This window comes from Heterodontus francisci, chromosome 1, assembly GCF_036365525.1.
Source record: "Heterodontus francisci isolate sHetFra1 chromosome 1, sHetFra1.hap1, whole genome shotgun sequence".
Lineage (NCBI taxonomy): Eukaryota > Metazoa > Chordata > Chondrichthyes > Heterodontiformes > Heterodontidae > Heterodontus > Heterodontus francisci.
Genome location: NC_090371.1, coordinates 75,695,828 through 75,714,056, shown reverse-complemented (window position 1 = coordinate 75,714,056; position 18,229 = coordinate 75,695,828). Strand labels below are relative to the sequence as shown.

Here is an 18,229-nt window from a genome sequence, read left to right as displayed (position 1 = left end):
TTTCTTCTCCCTCTGAGCATATGCACAACAATCAAAATCCCCTACACGTGTGTACACTTTAGTCCTTCCTGTTGATGAAAGCTTCTAGCTTGTGTTCTGGTGCCTTAATGGCTTTGAGTGCAATTTATAATGTGATGGACACAAGGGAAGCCAGCCACTGCTGAAAACTCAGCTTGAGCGGTGGTGTCCATGGGAAAGGTAACATATTGAATGGCCTTGGCAAATACGTCATTGGTGACCTGCTTGATGCAACTACGCATTGCAGACTGACATAGGTGAGCGATATCCTGTGTGACTCTAGCAATGCAGGGCCATCTGAGCCAGCAGGCAGCAGGTCCTGTTGCAGGATGCAGCTGAGGTCTGTAACAGCCTACCTGGTAAAGCTCAACCTCCGGGACACATTGTGCCTCAGTAATATCCATGCAAGTGGCCAATAGGCCCTGTAGGCTGGGTAAGGCCTTCCCCCTCATCTGCTGCCTTCCAACAAGCCCAGCTGCTGCTCATCCTGTTGGAGAGGCTGTTGCTGGTGTTTCTGCTGCTCCTCCTCCAACAGTTCCTCCATCCATAATCATTAGGCAAAAAGAGCAACCATGATAAGCTGTGCAATCTTAATCAATATAAACAGAAACAAGCTCTCCCCAAACTCAAAAATCCACAAAGAACAATAGCACGCTGATGGGGAGGTGGTGGCGGAGTGGTAATATCACTGGACTAGTAACCCAGAGGCCTAGGCTAATAGGTTTGAATCCCACCACACCAGATGGTGAAATTTGAATTCAATTAATAAAAATCTGGAATTAAAATATCTAGTCTAATGGTGACTATGAAACCATTGTTGATTGTTGTAAAAACCCATCTGGTTCACTATTGTCCTTTAGGGAAGGAAATCTGCCGGCCTTACCTGGTCTGGCCTACATGTGACTCCAGACCCACAGCAATGTGGTTGACTTTTAAATGGCATAGCAAGCCATTTAATTGTACCAAACCGCTCAAAGCCTAAGAAAAGGAATGAAACCAGACAGACCACCTGGCATCAACCTAGGCACTGGAAACGACAACGGAAAACCCAGCCCTGTCGATCCTGCAAAGTCCTCCTTACTAATATCTGGGGGCTTGTACCAAAATTTGGAGAGCTGACCCACAGACTAGTCAAGCAACAGCTTGATAGTCATACACACAGTGGCAGCAGTGTGTACCATCTACAAGATGCACTGCAGCAATTCACCATGGCTGCTTCGACAGCACCTTCCAAACCTGCGACCTCTACCACCTAGAAGGACAAGAGCAGCAGATGCATGGGAACACCACCATCTGCAGTGTTCCCCTCCAAGCCACACATTATCCTGACTTGGAACTATATCACCCTTCCTTCACCGTTGCTGGTTCAAAATCCTGGAACTCTCCTCACAGTGCTGATGACATACTGACACCTCAAGGACTGCAGTGGTTCAAGAAGACAGCTCACCACCACCTTCTCATGGGCAATGGGGGATGGGCAATAAGTGCTGGCCTAGCCAGTGATGCCCACATCCCACGAACCAACAAATAAAAAAAAAGATCCCATGATCTGAATGCCTGTTGCTGAGCAGCTCTTTAAATAGTGGTTCCAGTGAGCTAGTACCTGAAGTTAGTACCAGAAGCTAGTACCATCCTCACCTGGTCTGGCCTACATGTGACTCCAGACCCACAGCAATATGGTTAATGCTTAACAGCCCTCTGAAATGTCCTGAGCAAGTGGATCACCACCACCTGCTCATGGGTAATTAGGGATAGGCAATAAATAAATGCTAACATCCCAAGAACAAATAAAAAAAATCACTGACCCGAAACGTTAACTCTGCTTCTCTCTCCACAGATGCTGCCAGACCTGCTGAGTATTTCCAACATTTCTTGCGTTTATATAAAAAAAATTACATCTGATTTCAAATTGGTGCTTTCCTCATTGATCAAGCTGAATAATTTGAAGTGTTTTTATTGAGAAACCAGGATGAAAGAACAAGATAGATACTGAGGACACCGTCAGGTTTGAAAAGGGTACAAGAACACAATAAATAGGAGCAGCAGTAGACCATATGGCCCACCAAGTCTGCTCCACCATTCAATACCATGGCTGATCTTAGGCTTCAATTCCACTTTCCTGCCCGTTTCCCATATCCCTTGATTTCCTGAGAGACCAAAAATCTGTCTATCTCAGCCTTAAATGTATTCAACAATGGAGCATCCACAACCCTCTGGGGTAGAGAATTCCAAAGATTCACAACCCTTTGAGTGTAGTAACCCCTCCTCCTTTGCCATTCTGTCTGTCTTTCCGAAATATTGTGTGCCCTGGAATATTCGTTTCCCAACCTTGATCTCCTTGTAACCATTTCTCAGTAATGACAATTAAATCTAGATCATTTACCTCTATTCGTGCCACTAGTTCATCTATCTTATTACAGATATTTTGTGGGTAAAAGGGAAGTACAGATAAACTATAATTATTTGAAGCCAATCGTGGATTTTAAAAGCCCACAAATTATAAGAATAATGGCGGATAAGAAGTCCCATAGTTTGTTATACAAGATACTATTGATGCATGAGACAACAATATTGATACAACAATACTGAAAACTAGCACAAATGGAGATAAACGCTGTTCAACCATTGATCATAAAATGAACTGAAGCTGCAGATTCGGTTTGAAAGAGGCAGCAGAGATGAGAGGGTATGCATATAGCAATGATATTACTTCAACATGACTGCTTTGGCATGAGATAAAGCTGAGTGGGAAAACAATTACCAGCAAGTGAAGAAAACAAAACATTGCCATTGGATAATTAGATCAATTGATCTTCCATATAACTTAACTGTTTTTATCCAATCGCCTTTTCCTTCTCCTCTTCCTCAATCTATGAATTCATTTATCAATCATCACTACATCCTTTCAATCCTCCAGCTAAGGAACACATACACATTATATATACACATGTGCGTGTCTATATATATTACACACATATTTATGTGCTGGATTTGGTCATTTATTTTGAACATTAAGCTTCTATTGTTAGCTCAAACTAATGGCAGTTAATTGAAATTTTCTTTTACTTCTGGGTGAATATGTTAGTGCTTTTGCAAAGTTTTTGCATTTTTTTCAGTAATGATAAAATACTTATTTCTCAAATCCAATTAAGAAAATAAGTGATGTAGGATTTGAAATTAGGAAACAGTCCAATCTATTTTTCCTCGTACGGATCAATGCCTGGCTGACAGTGTGGATGGATTTTGATGCTTCATAGCAACCTGATCAAACTCTAATGATGATAGAAAATGTTTCAGAAATATAAATCAACATGGATAAAGATGTTCATAAGCCTGTTGACCTACCACCAATCTTGCAACTATGGCTTCCAGCGACATTGTGTTCTTCATGGTTATGTTTACAACGACATTTAGCTCTCCAGGTGCTAGGGTCAAAGTTTCTTCGTTTTCTCAGCCAGAATTCACCTATGTCTTCAGGTCGGGAAGGAATGAAGGCATAAGCTCTGCACTGACAGCCAGCCACCACACAGGGCACTCGAACACTCGTACCTGTTGCGAAGATATAAGGAGCACTAGTCAATACAGCAAACCACAGTAGGCGATTTGGAATGTTCCAAATTGATAGATTCACCCAGCAAGAGTGCAGCTGGCAGTATTACTCATTTTGCAGCGCTCCTGATTTCCTTCCTAGCCATGGCCAGAAGCATTGGCAGGCTGATTTCCTTGCCTGATTCTCCGATCTGCACTCTTCTTGAGTGAGCAGCAAGCTGGGAGCGGGGTCTTGCAATTATGGGGCCATTAAGGATTAATGTTGTAAGCCAATACATCCTGGGACTTCTCCAGAGGGCTACTAGGACAGTTGCTGCAGAATTCATCAAACAACATTTTATTACATATTTAGTGCTTCAAATTGATTATGACCCATTTTCAGGCACAGGGTCGTGGTTTGTGACCTGCCCAGGCCCATTGCTGTTGAAGCAGGGAGCACACAAACTTGGTGCTGCCTCCTGATTTACCTGATTGTACTGTTGGTCTGAGATGGGTCCGTGCTGCTGAATGCCTGAGCACTCAGCAAGGGGCCAAGCAGCATGCACTGATCTCACATGGTGCAGCCAGCCTGCTCCTCTTAAAGGCAGGCTGTCCCTCTTAAAGGGGAGCTGCACTCACTCAAAGGCAGCTGCCTGGAGCACCAGGGAAGAAGCTCATGGATGCAGCGCTGGAGGCCTTAGTGGTGGAGATGGCCTGGAGGAGAGATGCCATGCTTCTGCAGGGAGGGACAGGGTGGGGTGCAGGGCGCCCTCAAGGACCACCCATAGAAGGGAATGGGGGCAGGTGTCCAGGGAGGTCAACTCCCAGAATCTGGCCCCCAGGACCTGGCAGCAGTGCCACAAGAAGTTTAATTCCCTCAGAAGACTGGTCAAGGTCAATGAATGCATCTTCACATGACAACTCCTACACACCACACCACTCAAACTGCTCAATGCACCACATCCCCATCACTCACATATCAGTAATTTCTAGCAATCAGGACTCAAGCCTAACATTCAGATACTGCACTTACCCTCACACACATTCCAATGTTGACAGCTCCTGCTTCTTCCACATACCTCCAGATGTTCAGCTGTGGCAGGCACATCACTGAAAAGCAGTGCGTCACAACACTGACATTCAGTCCTCTCTCTAGAAGGAAGCAGAAAAGAACTGGAGGGGGACAAGGCCGCCTTCATCTCCTGAGCCCTGTGGATGAGATGGTGCTCTGCATCATGGGGCCCCGGCATCCGGTGTCACTGAGAACATTGAGAATGACGGCATGTTCCTTCCTTATCCCCCTTCTCAACTCCCAGCACACCCTCATCCTGCTATCTAGCATCGTGAGCAAGCTGCTGATGGTGTAACCATGGACCTTTCGCTTTACACCCGATTCCACTTCCCTCATCCCAAACCTTCCCTTTCTAATTTTATGCTATCAGGCACCCAAGAACTGCCACCTGCACAGCCACTGCAACCCAAGGAGGAAGAGACAGAGCAACAGCATAGCACTGATGGAGATGTACCATCACTTGATCTGACTCACAGCCACCAGCTCAGATACTAGCATTGGACATGGTGAGGCTAGTATAGAGTAGGGATCAGCACATGGGGAGTCACTGGGCACAAATGGGCTGCAGCCAGACAAGGGGAAAAGGACAGTTCTTGTGCCAGCTCCCTGGAGGGCGAGGTGTCAGACGTATTCTGCTACAGATGTGGACTCCGATGGGGCGGCCTCCAGGAGTTCACTGATGAGGATGTGCAACACGTTGCTGTGTGTCAGACAGCCTCCTGTCACTGTCCAGGAGCATGGAGGAGTCTGGTTCCAACTTGACAGAGGTCATCTCACAGAGCTTGCTCTCTCCACCTCCCTTGCTGCCCCTATACCTGTTGCAGCCTTTGTGTGGACTGGTCACCTACTTCTCCCTCCCTTCTATGAGGATGCAGCAGCACTCCCTGCCAAATCAAGCAACATACCACAACACCTCCAAAACACTCCACAGTGCTTCCAGAGAATCTTCAATAGCAGAGGTTAGTGTAAATCACTGGGTGTCTGGTCCTTTAAATAACACTAGTGTTGGGACCCACTTGAAGCTGTACGCCTGCTCTTTGGTGAGTGACAAGCAAATACGTTAACTGGACCTGAGTGGTCCAAATTTGTAAATTCTGCATCAGATCAGCTGGTAAGGATGTTTGATATCAGAATCTGGCCATTTGGGATGCTTCAAGCACAGCACCGGCCACACTGTAAGCAGTGGAGGTGCTGCATGCCTCACTTGGAGGGCTTCCAGTTCCATAGCACTGGCTCGAGTGGTGCTACAAATCTAAATTGTGCCCACTTAATTTTTTTATTTTACTTTTTGGGTTTCATCCAATGACGCATGTGGTAAATAAACTGCACAATTTGGTTTGAGCCAAGCAGGGCAAAAAAGCCCTCCTTGTATAATTCCTGGTTTGTGCAGTAGCTGTTTTTAGCTGAGACTGCAAAGCACTACAACTGAACTCAATGCCTCTGGGTTTCTCAGGCTAAATGTTAGCTAGGGTTGCTGCTATTGATCAGTATCAGGTTACTCCTGTTGGGAATCGTATGATTTAGTGTGAGAGTGAGTGTGTCTAAGTGTGTATGTGTGTGTGTGAGAGAGAGAATGTGTGCAAATGTCTGTTGTTATGGTATGTGAATAGAGTGTGACTTGTTTACTGTGCTGCACCTTTCAGACCCTGAGTCTGACTTGATGTGAGTCTATGTATATTGGCTCCCTCTAGTGGCTAGGGTCACACCCACACAGACAGGCAGAATGAAGATGGGAGCTGACATGGTGGAGCACATGTTAGAATGCTGCAACTTGTGCTGTCTTTTTGTGGCAACCTAACCAAACATGTGAATGAGTGTGTCTGTGTGTGTGAATTTTATCCGGCCAGAAGGACTGGCATTGGAGATGTGGGGGGCCGAAAAATTGGGAGGGGACGTGCTCACCCGGAAACTCAATATTGTGATGTCAATTCTGGATTTGGTCATCAGTGGGAAAGGTCCAAGGTGGTGCTGTCACTATGACACGGTGGGACTGCAATTTGTATTGTTGAGCAGGTATTTAATAAGCATTTGCATGGACCTCACTCTGACTTTATGAAAGGTTTTGAATTGAATCAATGTTGCACGGGAATCACGTGCCTTCTAATCCCCACCTGCTTAAAGGTGGCAGTACCAAGACAAGGCCTCAGTCCCATCCATAGAAAGTAGCCATGGAAGCGTTGGATGATTGCAGGAAGGGGAATAGGGGTGTGCGGCAGCCATTGCCTGACAGCAATGCAGCCCTCGAAGCAAGAGTGAGCATAGGAACATAGGAACAGAAGTAGGCCACTCAGCCCGTCGAGCCTGCTCCGCCATTCAATTCGATCATGGCTGATCATCCATCTCAATGCCACTTTCCCACGCTATCCCCATATCCCTTGATGTAACTTGTCTCCAGAAATCTATTGATTTCTGTCTTGAACATGCTCAATGATTGAGCTTCCGCAGTCCTCGGGGGTAGAGAATTCCAAAGATTCACCACCCACTGAGTAAAGAAATTCCTCCTCATCTCAGTCTTAAATGGCTTACCCCTTATTCTGAGACTATGTCCCCTGGTTTTAGACTCACCAGCCAGGGAAACATTCTATCCACATCCACCCTGTCACACCCTGTAAGAATTTTGTCGAAACGCTAGAGAATACAAGCCCAGTTTCCTCAATCTCTCCTTAAAGGCAATCCCACCATCCCAGAGATTAGTCTTGTGAACCTCCATTGAATTCCCTCTGTGGCAAGTATATCCTTCCTTAGATAAGGAGACCAAAACTGTGCACAATACTCCAAGTGCAGTCTTACCAAGGCTCTATACAATTGCAGCAAGACATTTTTACTTCTGTACTCAAGTCGCCTTGCAATGAAGGCCAACATCCCATTTGCTTTCCTAATTGCTTGCTGCACCTGCATACTAGTTTTTAGTGACTCATGAACAAGGACACCCAGGTCCCTCAGGACATCAACACTTCCCAACCTCTCACCATTTAAGAAATATTCTGCCTTTCTGTTTTTTCTACCAAAGTGGATAACTTCACACTTATACACATTATATTCCATCTGCCATGTTCTTTCCCATTCACTTAGCCTGTCCAAGTCTGCCTGAAGCCAACTTGCATCCTCCGCACACCTAGTTTTGTGCCATCAGCAAATTTGGAAATATTACATTTGGTCCCCATAGCCAAATCAATTATATAATTTGTGAATCGTTGTGGCCTTGCATTGATCCTTGTGGTACCCCACTAGTAACATCCTACCATTCTGAGAATGAACCGTTTATTCCTACTCTCTGTTTTCTGTCTGTTAACCAATTCTCAATCCATACTAGTATATTACCCCCCCAATCCCATGTACTCTAATTTTGTTTACTAACCTCCCATGTGGGACCTTATCAAAAGCCTTTTGAAAATCCAGATTAAATAAGGTGGCAGCATACCTAACCTAAACCTAATGATGATCTTTACATTTGTGTAGACTTAACTTAATAAGGCTGTGGCACGAGAAGTCCATCCTTTGTCCTCAGTGGATGAAAGCTTGGCAAAGTCATCCAAAAGGTCCGTGTTCACGGAGGCTGACACGAATAGTGGCTTTTGGCAAGTTCCATTGGATAAGAAGTCAAGGTTATTGATAACCTTCATTTGGAAGATTTTGTTTTAAACGTCTACCATTCGGTACCACGTCAGCACTGGAAATATTCCAGAGCACCACGTCAAATATTCTACAGGGCCTTGAAGGTGTAATATGCCATTTGGATGACATCTTAGTTCATGGAAACTCAATTGGAGAACATAACTAAGTGTTAGAACAGTTTTGAATCATCTGCAGGACAAAGGCCTAACACTCAATGAGAAGTGTGAGTTTTCAAAAACATCCATTCATTTTTTAAGACACATTGTCAGCAGTAGCAGCATAATGGCAGACCTGCAAAAGACGAGAGCCATTAGCGAATTTCTACTTCCTATTTCGGTCCAACAAATTCGTCAGGCACAGACGCAAGATGAAGAATGCATCTATGTCCGGCAATATTGCAAGCAAGGTTGGCCACAACAGAGTCCTAGTGGTAAGAGGATGAAAATCTTCTTCGAACACAGAAGACAATTTACCATAGTGGATGATTTGCTGGTATATGATGAGAGACTGGTGATTCCAGAGTCACTCCTGGTAGAATCTATGAAGTCAGAGACTTGGGGGGAGATGTAAATAAAAAGTGAATGAATGTAAATAAATATTTGGATAAAGACTTGGGGGGGAGATGTAGTATCAGGGACTGAAAGGGTTAATCTTGAGAGAGTGTAAAGAATACCTCCTACTATGATGATGTAAGCGATCACATGTGAAAGAGAGACCTGAAGCTAGATGCAGCGTGGCTTTAGTGGAGTCACCCAGACTAGTGTAAAGATGTATATAGTTCTAATATAATAAATATCAATGTTCTAACTACCCCAGACTGAAGTACCTCTATAAGCTAAAAGCAAAATACTGCGGATGCTGGAAATCTGAAATAAAAACAAGAAATGCTGGAATCACTCAGCAGGTCTGGCAGCATCTGACCCGAAACGTTAACTCTGCTTCTCTTTCCACAGATGCTGCCAGACTAGCTGAGTGATTCCAGCATTTCTTGTTTTTACCTCGATAAGCTAGTTTAATTAAGGTGGCAGCATATCAAACAAACATACAACAACATCCATTTATTTAAATGTTCACAATACTCAGTAACAAGACCAAGTTGCACACAGTGAAAGCTCAAGTGCATCTAGGTGCACTTCTTCAGCCACTTCCATGCTATCCCTTCACTGGCAGCTGAGATGGAGGAAGGCTGCAGAATGCACTGTCCCTCGGCCTGGGATGGCTTTGGCGGGTGTCCTCTGGCTGCTGAGCTCTGGAGGGCCCTCAGTGGCTGAGGGGTTCCTGCACAAGTGCAGAGCCTCCTCAGTCGTCCCAGCTATTGGAGCTGGGGTCACTAGAGGAGGGGCCAAGGAGTCGCTGTCCACACACGGAGCACCCTGAGGGGAGCCCCCTGATGTGGAGATCAGCCTCTCTTGCTCCCATACAAGGCTTACTTGAACCTCCCTGCTGAGCAGAGAAGGACAAGGACCTGGAGAAGACTACAGGGGCCTCATCCTTCTCTCACCTTGCCACTGCTGCTTTGAGCTCATGGCCAAGGTGATGGTGTGCAGGTCTGCACACATTTGTTGCATCTGGCTCTCATGAGGATTGCCAACCTTTCGATGGAGGAAGCCATGCGCTCACTTGCCTGAGACATGGTAACACTCATGGCATTGTCCAAGTATGACTGTGCATTGCCTCTGGCAGCACCACCAGATATTCCCTTACCTATTTCTGCAACTCCAGCATGTTCTGTGCTGTTGACACCAGAGGCTCGTCATCAACCAGGGGCTCCACATGGCCACCCACAGACCTCCGACTGTCAGTGGCCTTGCTTGTCAGCTGCTCGGAGGTATGTGTGGAGTTCTCACCCGCTTGTGACGCTGAATCTAAGTCCAAGTGCATACCCACCAACGTGAGTCTCTGCGCTGGTGGAGGGTGCAGGGGAATGATATGATGATGCACCCTCTGAGGTTTCTTCTTCCTCATCCTCAGAGGTCAACGGGATTTGAGGGTGCCAGCAGACAATCTCCTCTCTGAGGTGCCATAACCTGCATGAGGAAGCACAAATATTTAGGGGTTCTGCTGCATGGATCTGCCCATGCCAACATTGTGTGATGTGCTTCTCTAGAAGGGCAGTGGTGGGCACAATGCTTCCTCACTTTCTTGGGTGGACACTCCAGTCTCTCTGTCTGCTATTGAATGACCTCCCTGAGAGCCCACTAGCTCCGGGGTCTCCTCTGCTGCCGGGGTCAGTTCTTGGATGTCTGGGATCCCACTTCCAGTCTTCGCCCTTTCCCTAGTGTTGTGAGCTTTTTTCTCCTGCGAGCAGAAAAAGGACACTATTAGTCTTCCCACAGAGACCACTTTTTCTGGTGGCAACCCTTTCGTCCCTGATGGCCCCAAATGCCTTCTTCTCATATCCCTTCTCAAGGGATGTGCGGGTGGCAAGCTATGACAGAAGGCCGGCTGTCTTGGAGATGCAGCCATGCATCGGACATGATCTGCTGTTGCCTCAGCCCCTTGACACCCCCTTTGCAGTCACTCCCTGACCATGTCACACTCCCTCGTGCGTAACCACATGCAAGGCCCAATGATGGGATGGATGTGGAGGACTCACCTTGGCAGAGCAAAGGAGGTCATTGACCCTCGCAGCACAACCCAGTTTCAGAGGGTGACCCCACGGTTGCTGACCTCTTCTGCGATCGCTGTCCAGGCTTGCTTGGTCAGGTGGGAGGGTCTCTTTCTTACGTCCCTTGGGAAAAGAAACACCCACCTTTCCCTTACAGCCTGGAGGAGGATCTGCAGGGAGGCATCGCTGAACTGTGGGGCCACCAAGTGTCTCCCACCTGATATGGTCCCTCTGGGCTTATGAGGCCTTGGTCAGCAGCACAGGGTCTATGGTCAGCAGTACAGGGTCTATAGTCAGGAGGGTCAGCAGCACAGGGTCTATGGTCAGCAATATAGGGTCTATGGTCAGGAGGGTCCGCAGTTCAGGGTCTATGGTCAGGAGGGTCAGCAGCACAGGGTCTATGGTCAGGAGGGTCAGCCGCACAGGGTCTATGGGCAGGAGGGTCAGCAGCAAAGGGTCTATGGTCAGGAGGGTCAGCCGCACAGGGTCTATGGTCAACAATATAGGGTCTATGGTCAGGAGGGTCAGCAGTACAGGGTCTACGGTCAGGAGGGTCAGCCGCACAGGTTCTATGGTCAGGTGGGTCCGCAGTACAGGGTCTATAGTCAGGAGGGTCAGCAGCACAGGGTCTATGGTCAGGAGGGTCAGCCGCACAGGGTCTATGGTCAGCAATATAGGGTCTATGGTCAGGAGGGTCCGCAGTACAGGGTCTATGGTCAGGAGGGTCAGCAGTACAGGGTCTATGGTCAGGAGGGTCAGCAGCACAGGGTCTATGGTCAGCAGTACAGGGTTTATGGTCAGGAGGGTCCGCAGTACAGGGTCTATGGTCAGGAGGGTCAGCAGCACAGGGTCTATAGTCAGGAGGGTCAGCAGCACAGGGTCTATGGTCAGCAATATAGGGTCTATGGTTAGGAGGGTCCACAGTACAGGGTCTATGGTCAGGAGGGTCAGCCGCACAGGTTCTATGGTCAGGAGGGTCCGCAGTACAGGGTCTATAGTCAGGAGGGTCAGCAGTACAGGGTCTATGGTCAGGAGGGTCAGCCGCACAGGGTCCATAGTCAGGAGGGTCAGCAGCACAGGGTCTATGGTCAGCAATATAGAGTCTATGGTCAGGAGGGTCCACAGTACAGGGTTTATGGTCAGGAGGGTCAGCAGCACAGGGTCTATGGTCAGCAGTACAGGATTTATGGTCAGGAGGGTCAGCCGCACAGGGTCTATGGTCAGCAATATAGGGTCTATGGTCAGGAGGCTCAGCAGCACAGGGTCTATGGTCAGCAATATAGGGTCTATGGTCAAGAGGGTCTGCAGTACAGGGTCTATGGTCAGGAGGGTCAGCCGCACAGGTTCTATGGTCAGGAGGGTCAGCCGCACAGGGTCTATGGTCCGCAGTACAGGGTCTATTGTCAGGAGGGTCTGCAGTACAGGGTCTATGTCAGGAGGGTCAGTAGCACAAAGGCAAACCAGCTTCACTAAGTGAAGCAGCAGTTCAAGCAGGGCTGGCTGTGCTTTAAATATGGCGCCGGCACCTGCACTTGTCTCAGCTGATGCCATGGGACGTGCCCCATGCCTCCTGCATTCAAATGGTCCAGCCGCCTTGTGATCCAGGTCGGCCGCCCGCACACATATGTGTGGCTATGCCACCCTCAACCAGTGCCGTTGCAGGGACTCACAATAGGCTGATAAAATTTAACTCAACATGTATGAACGAGTGTGTGTTTGTGAATGTGTTTCTGTGTGTGTGTGCATGTGTGTAATTGAGTGTGTGTATCTGAATGTGTATGTTTATGAATTTGTATCTCCAGGAGCGGAGCAGAGAGGAACGGAGCGGACCTGTGGGGAGTTCGCCGAGAGCAGAGCCTATAAATCGACCCCGAGGATCGAGGCCCAGTCTCTTACCTTCCGGGAGCGGAGCAGAGAGCAGTCAGAGCTCTTCCAGTGCGCCAGAGTTTTGAAAGATAAAGCCAACAGTGACGTCAGAGGGGAGCTGCAAGGTGATTGGTTGGTGAGTAGCAGCTGTTAGAATATCTTAAAAAAATAAGGGGAAAGTTATATCTTTGTTGAAAAAAAAACCTCTGGTGATAAGGTGAGTACTATTAAAGTGTTTTATTTTTAAGGACTTTAGATTGAAGTGGGTAGAACAACCCCCCCTAGTGTAATTAGTATTTTTTAATTAAGGGAGTAACTAATTAACCTAAGGGTAAGTCATGGCAGGAGAGCTCAGCCCCGTGATATGCTCCTCTTGCGCTATGTAGGAAATCAGGGGCACTTCCAGTGTCCCTGATGACCATGTGTGCAGGAAGTGTATCGTTCTGCAGCTACTGGCTACCCGCATTATGGAGCTCTGGGTGGATTCACTGTGGAGCATCCGCGATGCTGAGGACGTCATGGACAGCACGTTTAGTGAGGTGGTCACACCGCAGGTAATGGTGGCACAAGCAGAAAAGAGATGGGTGACCACCAGACAGAGTAGTAGGCGCAGGCAGGTAGTGCAGGAATCCCCTGTGGCCATCCCTTTCTCAAACAGATATACCGCTTTGGATACTGTTGGGGGTGATGACCTCCCAGGGGAAAGCAGCAACAGCCAAGTTTGTGGCACCACGGAGGGCTGTGCTGCACAGCAGGGGAGGAAAAGGGGTGGAAGAGCTATCGTGATAGGGGATTCTATCGTAAGGGGTGCAGATAGGCGTTTCTGTGGCCGCAAAAGAGACTCCAGGATGGTATGTTGCCTCCCTGGTGCTAGGGTCAAGGATGTCTCGGAGCGGCTGCAGGACATTCTGAAACGGGAGGGTGAGCAGCCAGAGGTCGTGGTCCATATTGGTACTAACGACATAGGCAGGGAGATGAGGTCCTGCAAAGTGAATATAGAGAGTTAGGCAGAAGATTAAAAAGCAGGACCTCTCGGGTTGTAATCTCAGGATTAGTCCCTATGCCACGTGCTAGTGAGGGTAGAAATAGGAGGATTAGGCAAATGAATGCGCAGCTGAAGAGCTGGTGTAGGCGGGAGGGCTTCAGCTAGTTGGATCATTGGGATCTCTTCTGGTGCAGAGGTGACCTGTACAAGAAGGACGGGTTGCATCAAAACTGGAGGGGGACCAATATCCTTGTGGGGACATTTGCCAACATTACTCGGGAGGGTTTAAACTAGTCTTGCAGGGGGGTGGGGCCCAAAGTAGTAGTCTCTCCAATGAGATAGTTGAGGCAAATGTCGAGGTTAAAGCAAGCAAGTCCAGTAGGCAGACCGGGCAGGGGCAGGACAGGGAGCGTGGAAGGTCTGATAGGCTAAACTGCATTTACTTTAATGCAAGAAGCTTTACAGGTAAGGCAGATGAATTCAGAGCATGGATCAGTACATGGGATTGTGATATTATAGCTATTACGGAAACGTGGTTGAGGGATGGGCAGGACTGGCAGCTCAATGTTCCGGGGTACCGATGATTCCAGCGTGACAGAAGTGGAGGTAAGAGAGGAGGGGGAGTTGCACTATTGATTAGGGAGGACATCACGGCAGTACTTAGAGAGGATATCCCGGGGGAAATGTCCAGCGAGGCCATTTGGGTAGAACTTAGAAATAAGAAAGTGGTGATCACTTTGATGTGATTATACTATAGGCCCCCCAATAGTCAGAGGGAAGTGGAGGAGCATATATGTAGGGAAATCACTGATAGGTGTAGGAATTATAGGGTTGTAATAGTCGGTGATTTTAACTTCCCTAATATTGACTGGGACTGCCTTAGTGCTAAGGGATCAGATGGGGAAGAATTTGTTAAGTGTGTCCAGGATAGTTTTCTGAAGCAGTATGTGGATGGCCCTACTAGAGAAGGGGCTACACTCAACCTCCTCTGAGGAAATGAGGATGGGCAGGTGGTTGATGTGTCAGTGGGAGAGCACTTTGGGACCAGTGACCATAACTCTATTAGCTTCAAGATAGTTATGGAAAAGGATAGGACTGGTCCTCAGGTTGAAGTCCTAAATTGGAGGAAGGCTAATTTCGATGGCATCAGACAAGAACTCTCAAAAGTTGAATGGGAGAGGCTGTTTACAGGTAAAGGGACGTCTGGCAAGTGGGAGGCTTTTAAAAGTGAGATAGGAAGAGTTCAGGGCCGTCATGATCCTGTTAGATGGAAGGGCAAGGCTGGCAAGTTTAGGGAACCTTGGTTGACGAGGAATATTGAGGGTCTGGTCAGGACAAAGAAGGAGGCATATGTTAGGTATAGGTAGCTGGGATCAAGCGAGTCCCTTGAGAAGTATAGGGGATGTAGGACTACACTGAAGAAGGAAATTAGGAGGGCGAAAAGGGCCCATGAGATTTCCCTGGCAGATAAGATAAAGGAGAATCCTAAAAGATTCTATACGTATATTAAGAGTAAAAGGGTAGCTAGGGAGAGAGTAGGTCCCCTAAAGGATCAGTGTGGCAATCTATGTGTGGAGCCACAGGAAATGGGCGAGGTCTTAAATGAATATTTCTCGTCCGTATTTACCGTGAAGGTGGTCATGGAAGCCAGTGAATTCAAGGGAGGGAACAGTGATATCCTGGAGCATATCAACATTACAGAGGAGGAAGTGTTGGAGGTTTTGAAGCGCATTAAGGTGGATAAATCCCCAGGGCCTGACCAGGTGTATCCTAGGATGCAATGGGAAGCAAGGGAGGAGATTGCCTGGGGGCCTGGCAGAGATTTTTGTATCATCGTTAGCCACGGGTGAGGTACCGGAAGACTGGAGGATAGCTAATGTTGTGTCTTTATTTAAGAAGGGCAGCAGGGATAAGCCAGGGAACTACAGGCTGGTGAGCCTTACATCAGTGGTGGGAAAGTTATTGGAAGGGATTCTGAGAGACAGGATTTATATGCATTTGGAAAGGCATGGTCAGATTAGGGATAGTCAGCATGGCTTTGTGCGTGGGAAATCATGTCTCACGAATTTGATTGAGTTTTTCGAGGAGGTGACCAAGAGGATTGACGAGGGCAGGGAGATGGACGTTGTCTACATGGACTTTAGCAAGGCCTTTGACAAGGTCCTGCATGGTAGGCTGGTCCAGAAGTTTCGAACACATGGGAACCAGGGTGAGCTAGCAAATTGGATACAAAATTGGCTTGGTGATAGGAGGCAGAGTGGTAGTGGAGGGTTGTTTTTCCGATTGGAGGCCGGTGACCAGTGGTGTGCCGCAGGGATCGGTGCTGTTGCCTCTGTTGTTTGTTATATATATTAATGACTTGGATGTGAATGTAGGGGGCATGATTAGTAAGTTTGCAGATGACACCAAAATTGGTGGTATAGTGGACAGTGAAGAAGGTTGTCTAAGGTTACAACAGGATATAGATAAAGTGGGAAAGTGGGCAAGGGATTGGCAAATGGAATTTAACGCAGACAAGTGTGAAGTGATGCATTTTGGGAAGTTAAACCAAGGCAGGACATATACAGTGAATGGCAGGGCCCTGGGGAGTGTTCTTGAGCAGAGACCTTGGGGTGCAAGTACATAGTTCCCTGAAAGTGGCAACATAGGTAGACAGGGTGGTGAAGAAGGCGTATGGCATGCTTGCCTTCATCAGCCAAGGCATTGAGTACAAGAGTTGGGACGTCATGTTACAGTTGTACATAACGTTGGTTAGGCCGCATTTGGAGTACTGTGTGCAGTTCTGGTCGCCGCACTACAGGAAAGATGTGATTAAGCTAGAGAGGGTGCAGAAAAGATTCACAATGATGTTGCCTGGTTTGGAGGTCTTGAGTTATAAAGAGAGATTGGATAGGCTGGGTCTGCTTTCCCTGGAGCGAAGGAGGCTGAGAGGGGACATGATAGAGGTATATAAAATTATGAGAGGCATAGATAGGGTGAATAGCCAGAGTCTGTTTCCCATGGTAGGGGTGACTAAAACTAGAGGGCATAGATTTAAGGTGAGAGGGAGAAAGGGTAGTGGGAAGGAGAGTGGGGAAATGGAATGGGGAGAGGGGGAGGGGAGGGCAGGGGATTGGAGAGGGGTGGAGAGGGGTAGAGAGGGGAGTGGGGGAGGGGAGTTGGGGAGGGGAGTGGGTGAGATGAGCAAGAAGTAATCAAGGAGTGATGTCACAGGACAGCAGGTAAGTGATTGGTAGTGAGTATTACCTTTTCTTGCTGAAATTGGTGACTTAAACTGGATAAACTAATTAGTTAATAAATCTCACACACATTCTCACACTCACACACACACTCATTCACACATTCACAAACACACACACTCATTCACAGATAAAATTATTGAGTGAACAAAAGCCTTAAGTAATCTTAATTTAATATATAAAACAAGGTTAGTTAGGGATGGCAGGGCATGTGGGTATGTCATAAATGCCGCACGTAATAGTTGGTGGAGAGAGAGTTATCTGGACACTTCATTCCGAGAGGCAGTGACACCTCTCAGGTTAGGTCTAGTTTAGATTTGGTCTGTGACAGGTACAGGATGATGCGACTGCGAGTCAGGCAGGTATGACGATCCAGGATGTAGTGATGGTGGAGCCTTGGCTCTTGACCTTGTCCAACACGTACTTGCTATATGTGTGGATAAGAACAAAGACTGCAGGGAGGATGGGCAATTTACCACGGCACCATGTTACAGGAGGGCATTCACGTGAGGAGAGTAAAAAGAAATGTGGTAGGGGATAGTATAGTCAGGGGATTAGATACTGTTCTCTGTAGCCATAACTGGTAGTCCCAAAGGTCATGTTATCTGCCTGCTGCCAGGGTTAAAGACATCTCCTCAGGGCTGGAGAAGAACTTGGAGCATGAGAGGAATGATTGGTTGTTGTGGTCCACATAGGAAACAACAACATAGGTAGAATGAGGAATGAGATTCTGCTGAGAGAGTTTGAGGAGTTAAGGTCCAAATTAAAATGCAGAAGATGAGTTCATGGAATGAATTTGAGATAGCCTGGCACAATTCATCGTGGAACCAACCAGGGAACAGGCTATTTTAGATCTTGTCTTATGCAATGAAAAAGGGTTAATTAGTAATCTCATAGTAAGTGGCAGCACAGTGGTGCAGTGGTTAGCACCGCAGCCTCACAGCTCCAGGGACCCGGCTTCGATTCTGGGTACTGCCTGTGCGGAGTTTGCAAGTTCTCCCTGTGACCGTGTGGGTTTTCACCGGGTGCTCTGGTTTCCTCCCATAGCCAAAGACTTGCAGGTTGATAGGTAAATTGGCCATTGTAAATTGCCCCTAGTGTAGGTAGGTGGTTGGGATTACTGAAAGGTTAGTATAAATGGGTGCTTGTTGGTTGGCACAGACTCAGTGGGCCAAAGGACCTGTTTCAGCGCTGTATCTCTAAAGAAACTAAAATAAAAAATAAAAAAAAGTGATCCTCTGGGGAAGAGTGACCATAATATGATAGAATTCCACATTGAGTTCGAGAGTGGTGTACTT

General features: G+C 47.4%; 1 protein-coding gene across 1 annotated transcript in view; it reads right to left on the bottom strand.

Moving 5' to 3' along the window:
* Nucleotides 1-18,229, bottom strand: part of LOC137370060 (protein FAM221B-like) — an 88,982-nt gene that overhangs the window by 15,642 nt on the left and 55,111 nt on the right. The window contains exon 6 of the mRNA XM_068032135.1: nt 3,364-3,567. Within this exon, the coding sequence (XP_067888236.1) occupies nt 3,364-3,567 (204 nt within the window). The remainder of the gene's footprint in view (nt 1-3,363; nt 3,568-18,229) is intronic.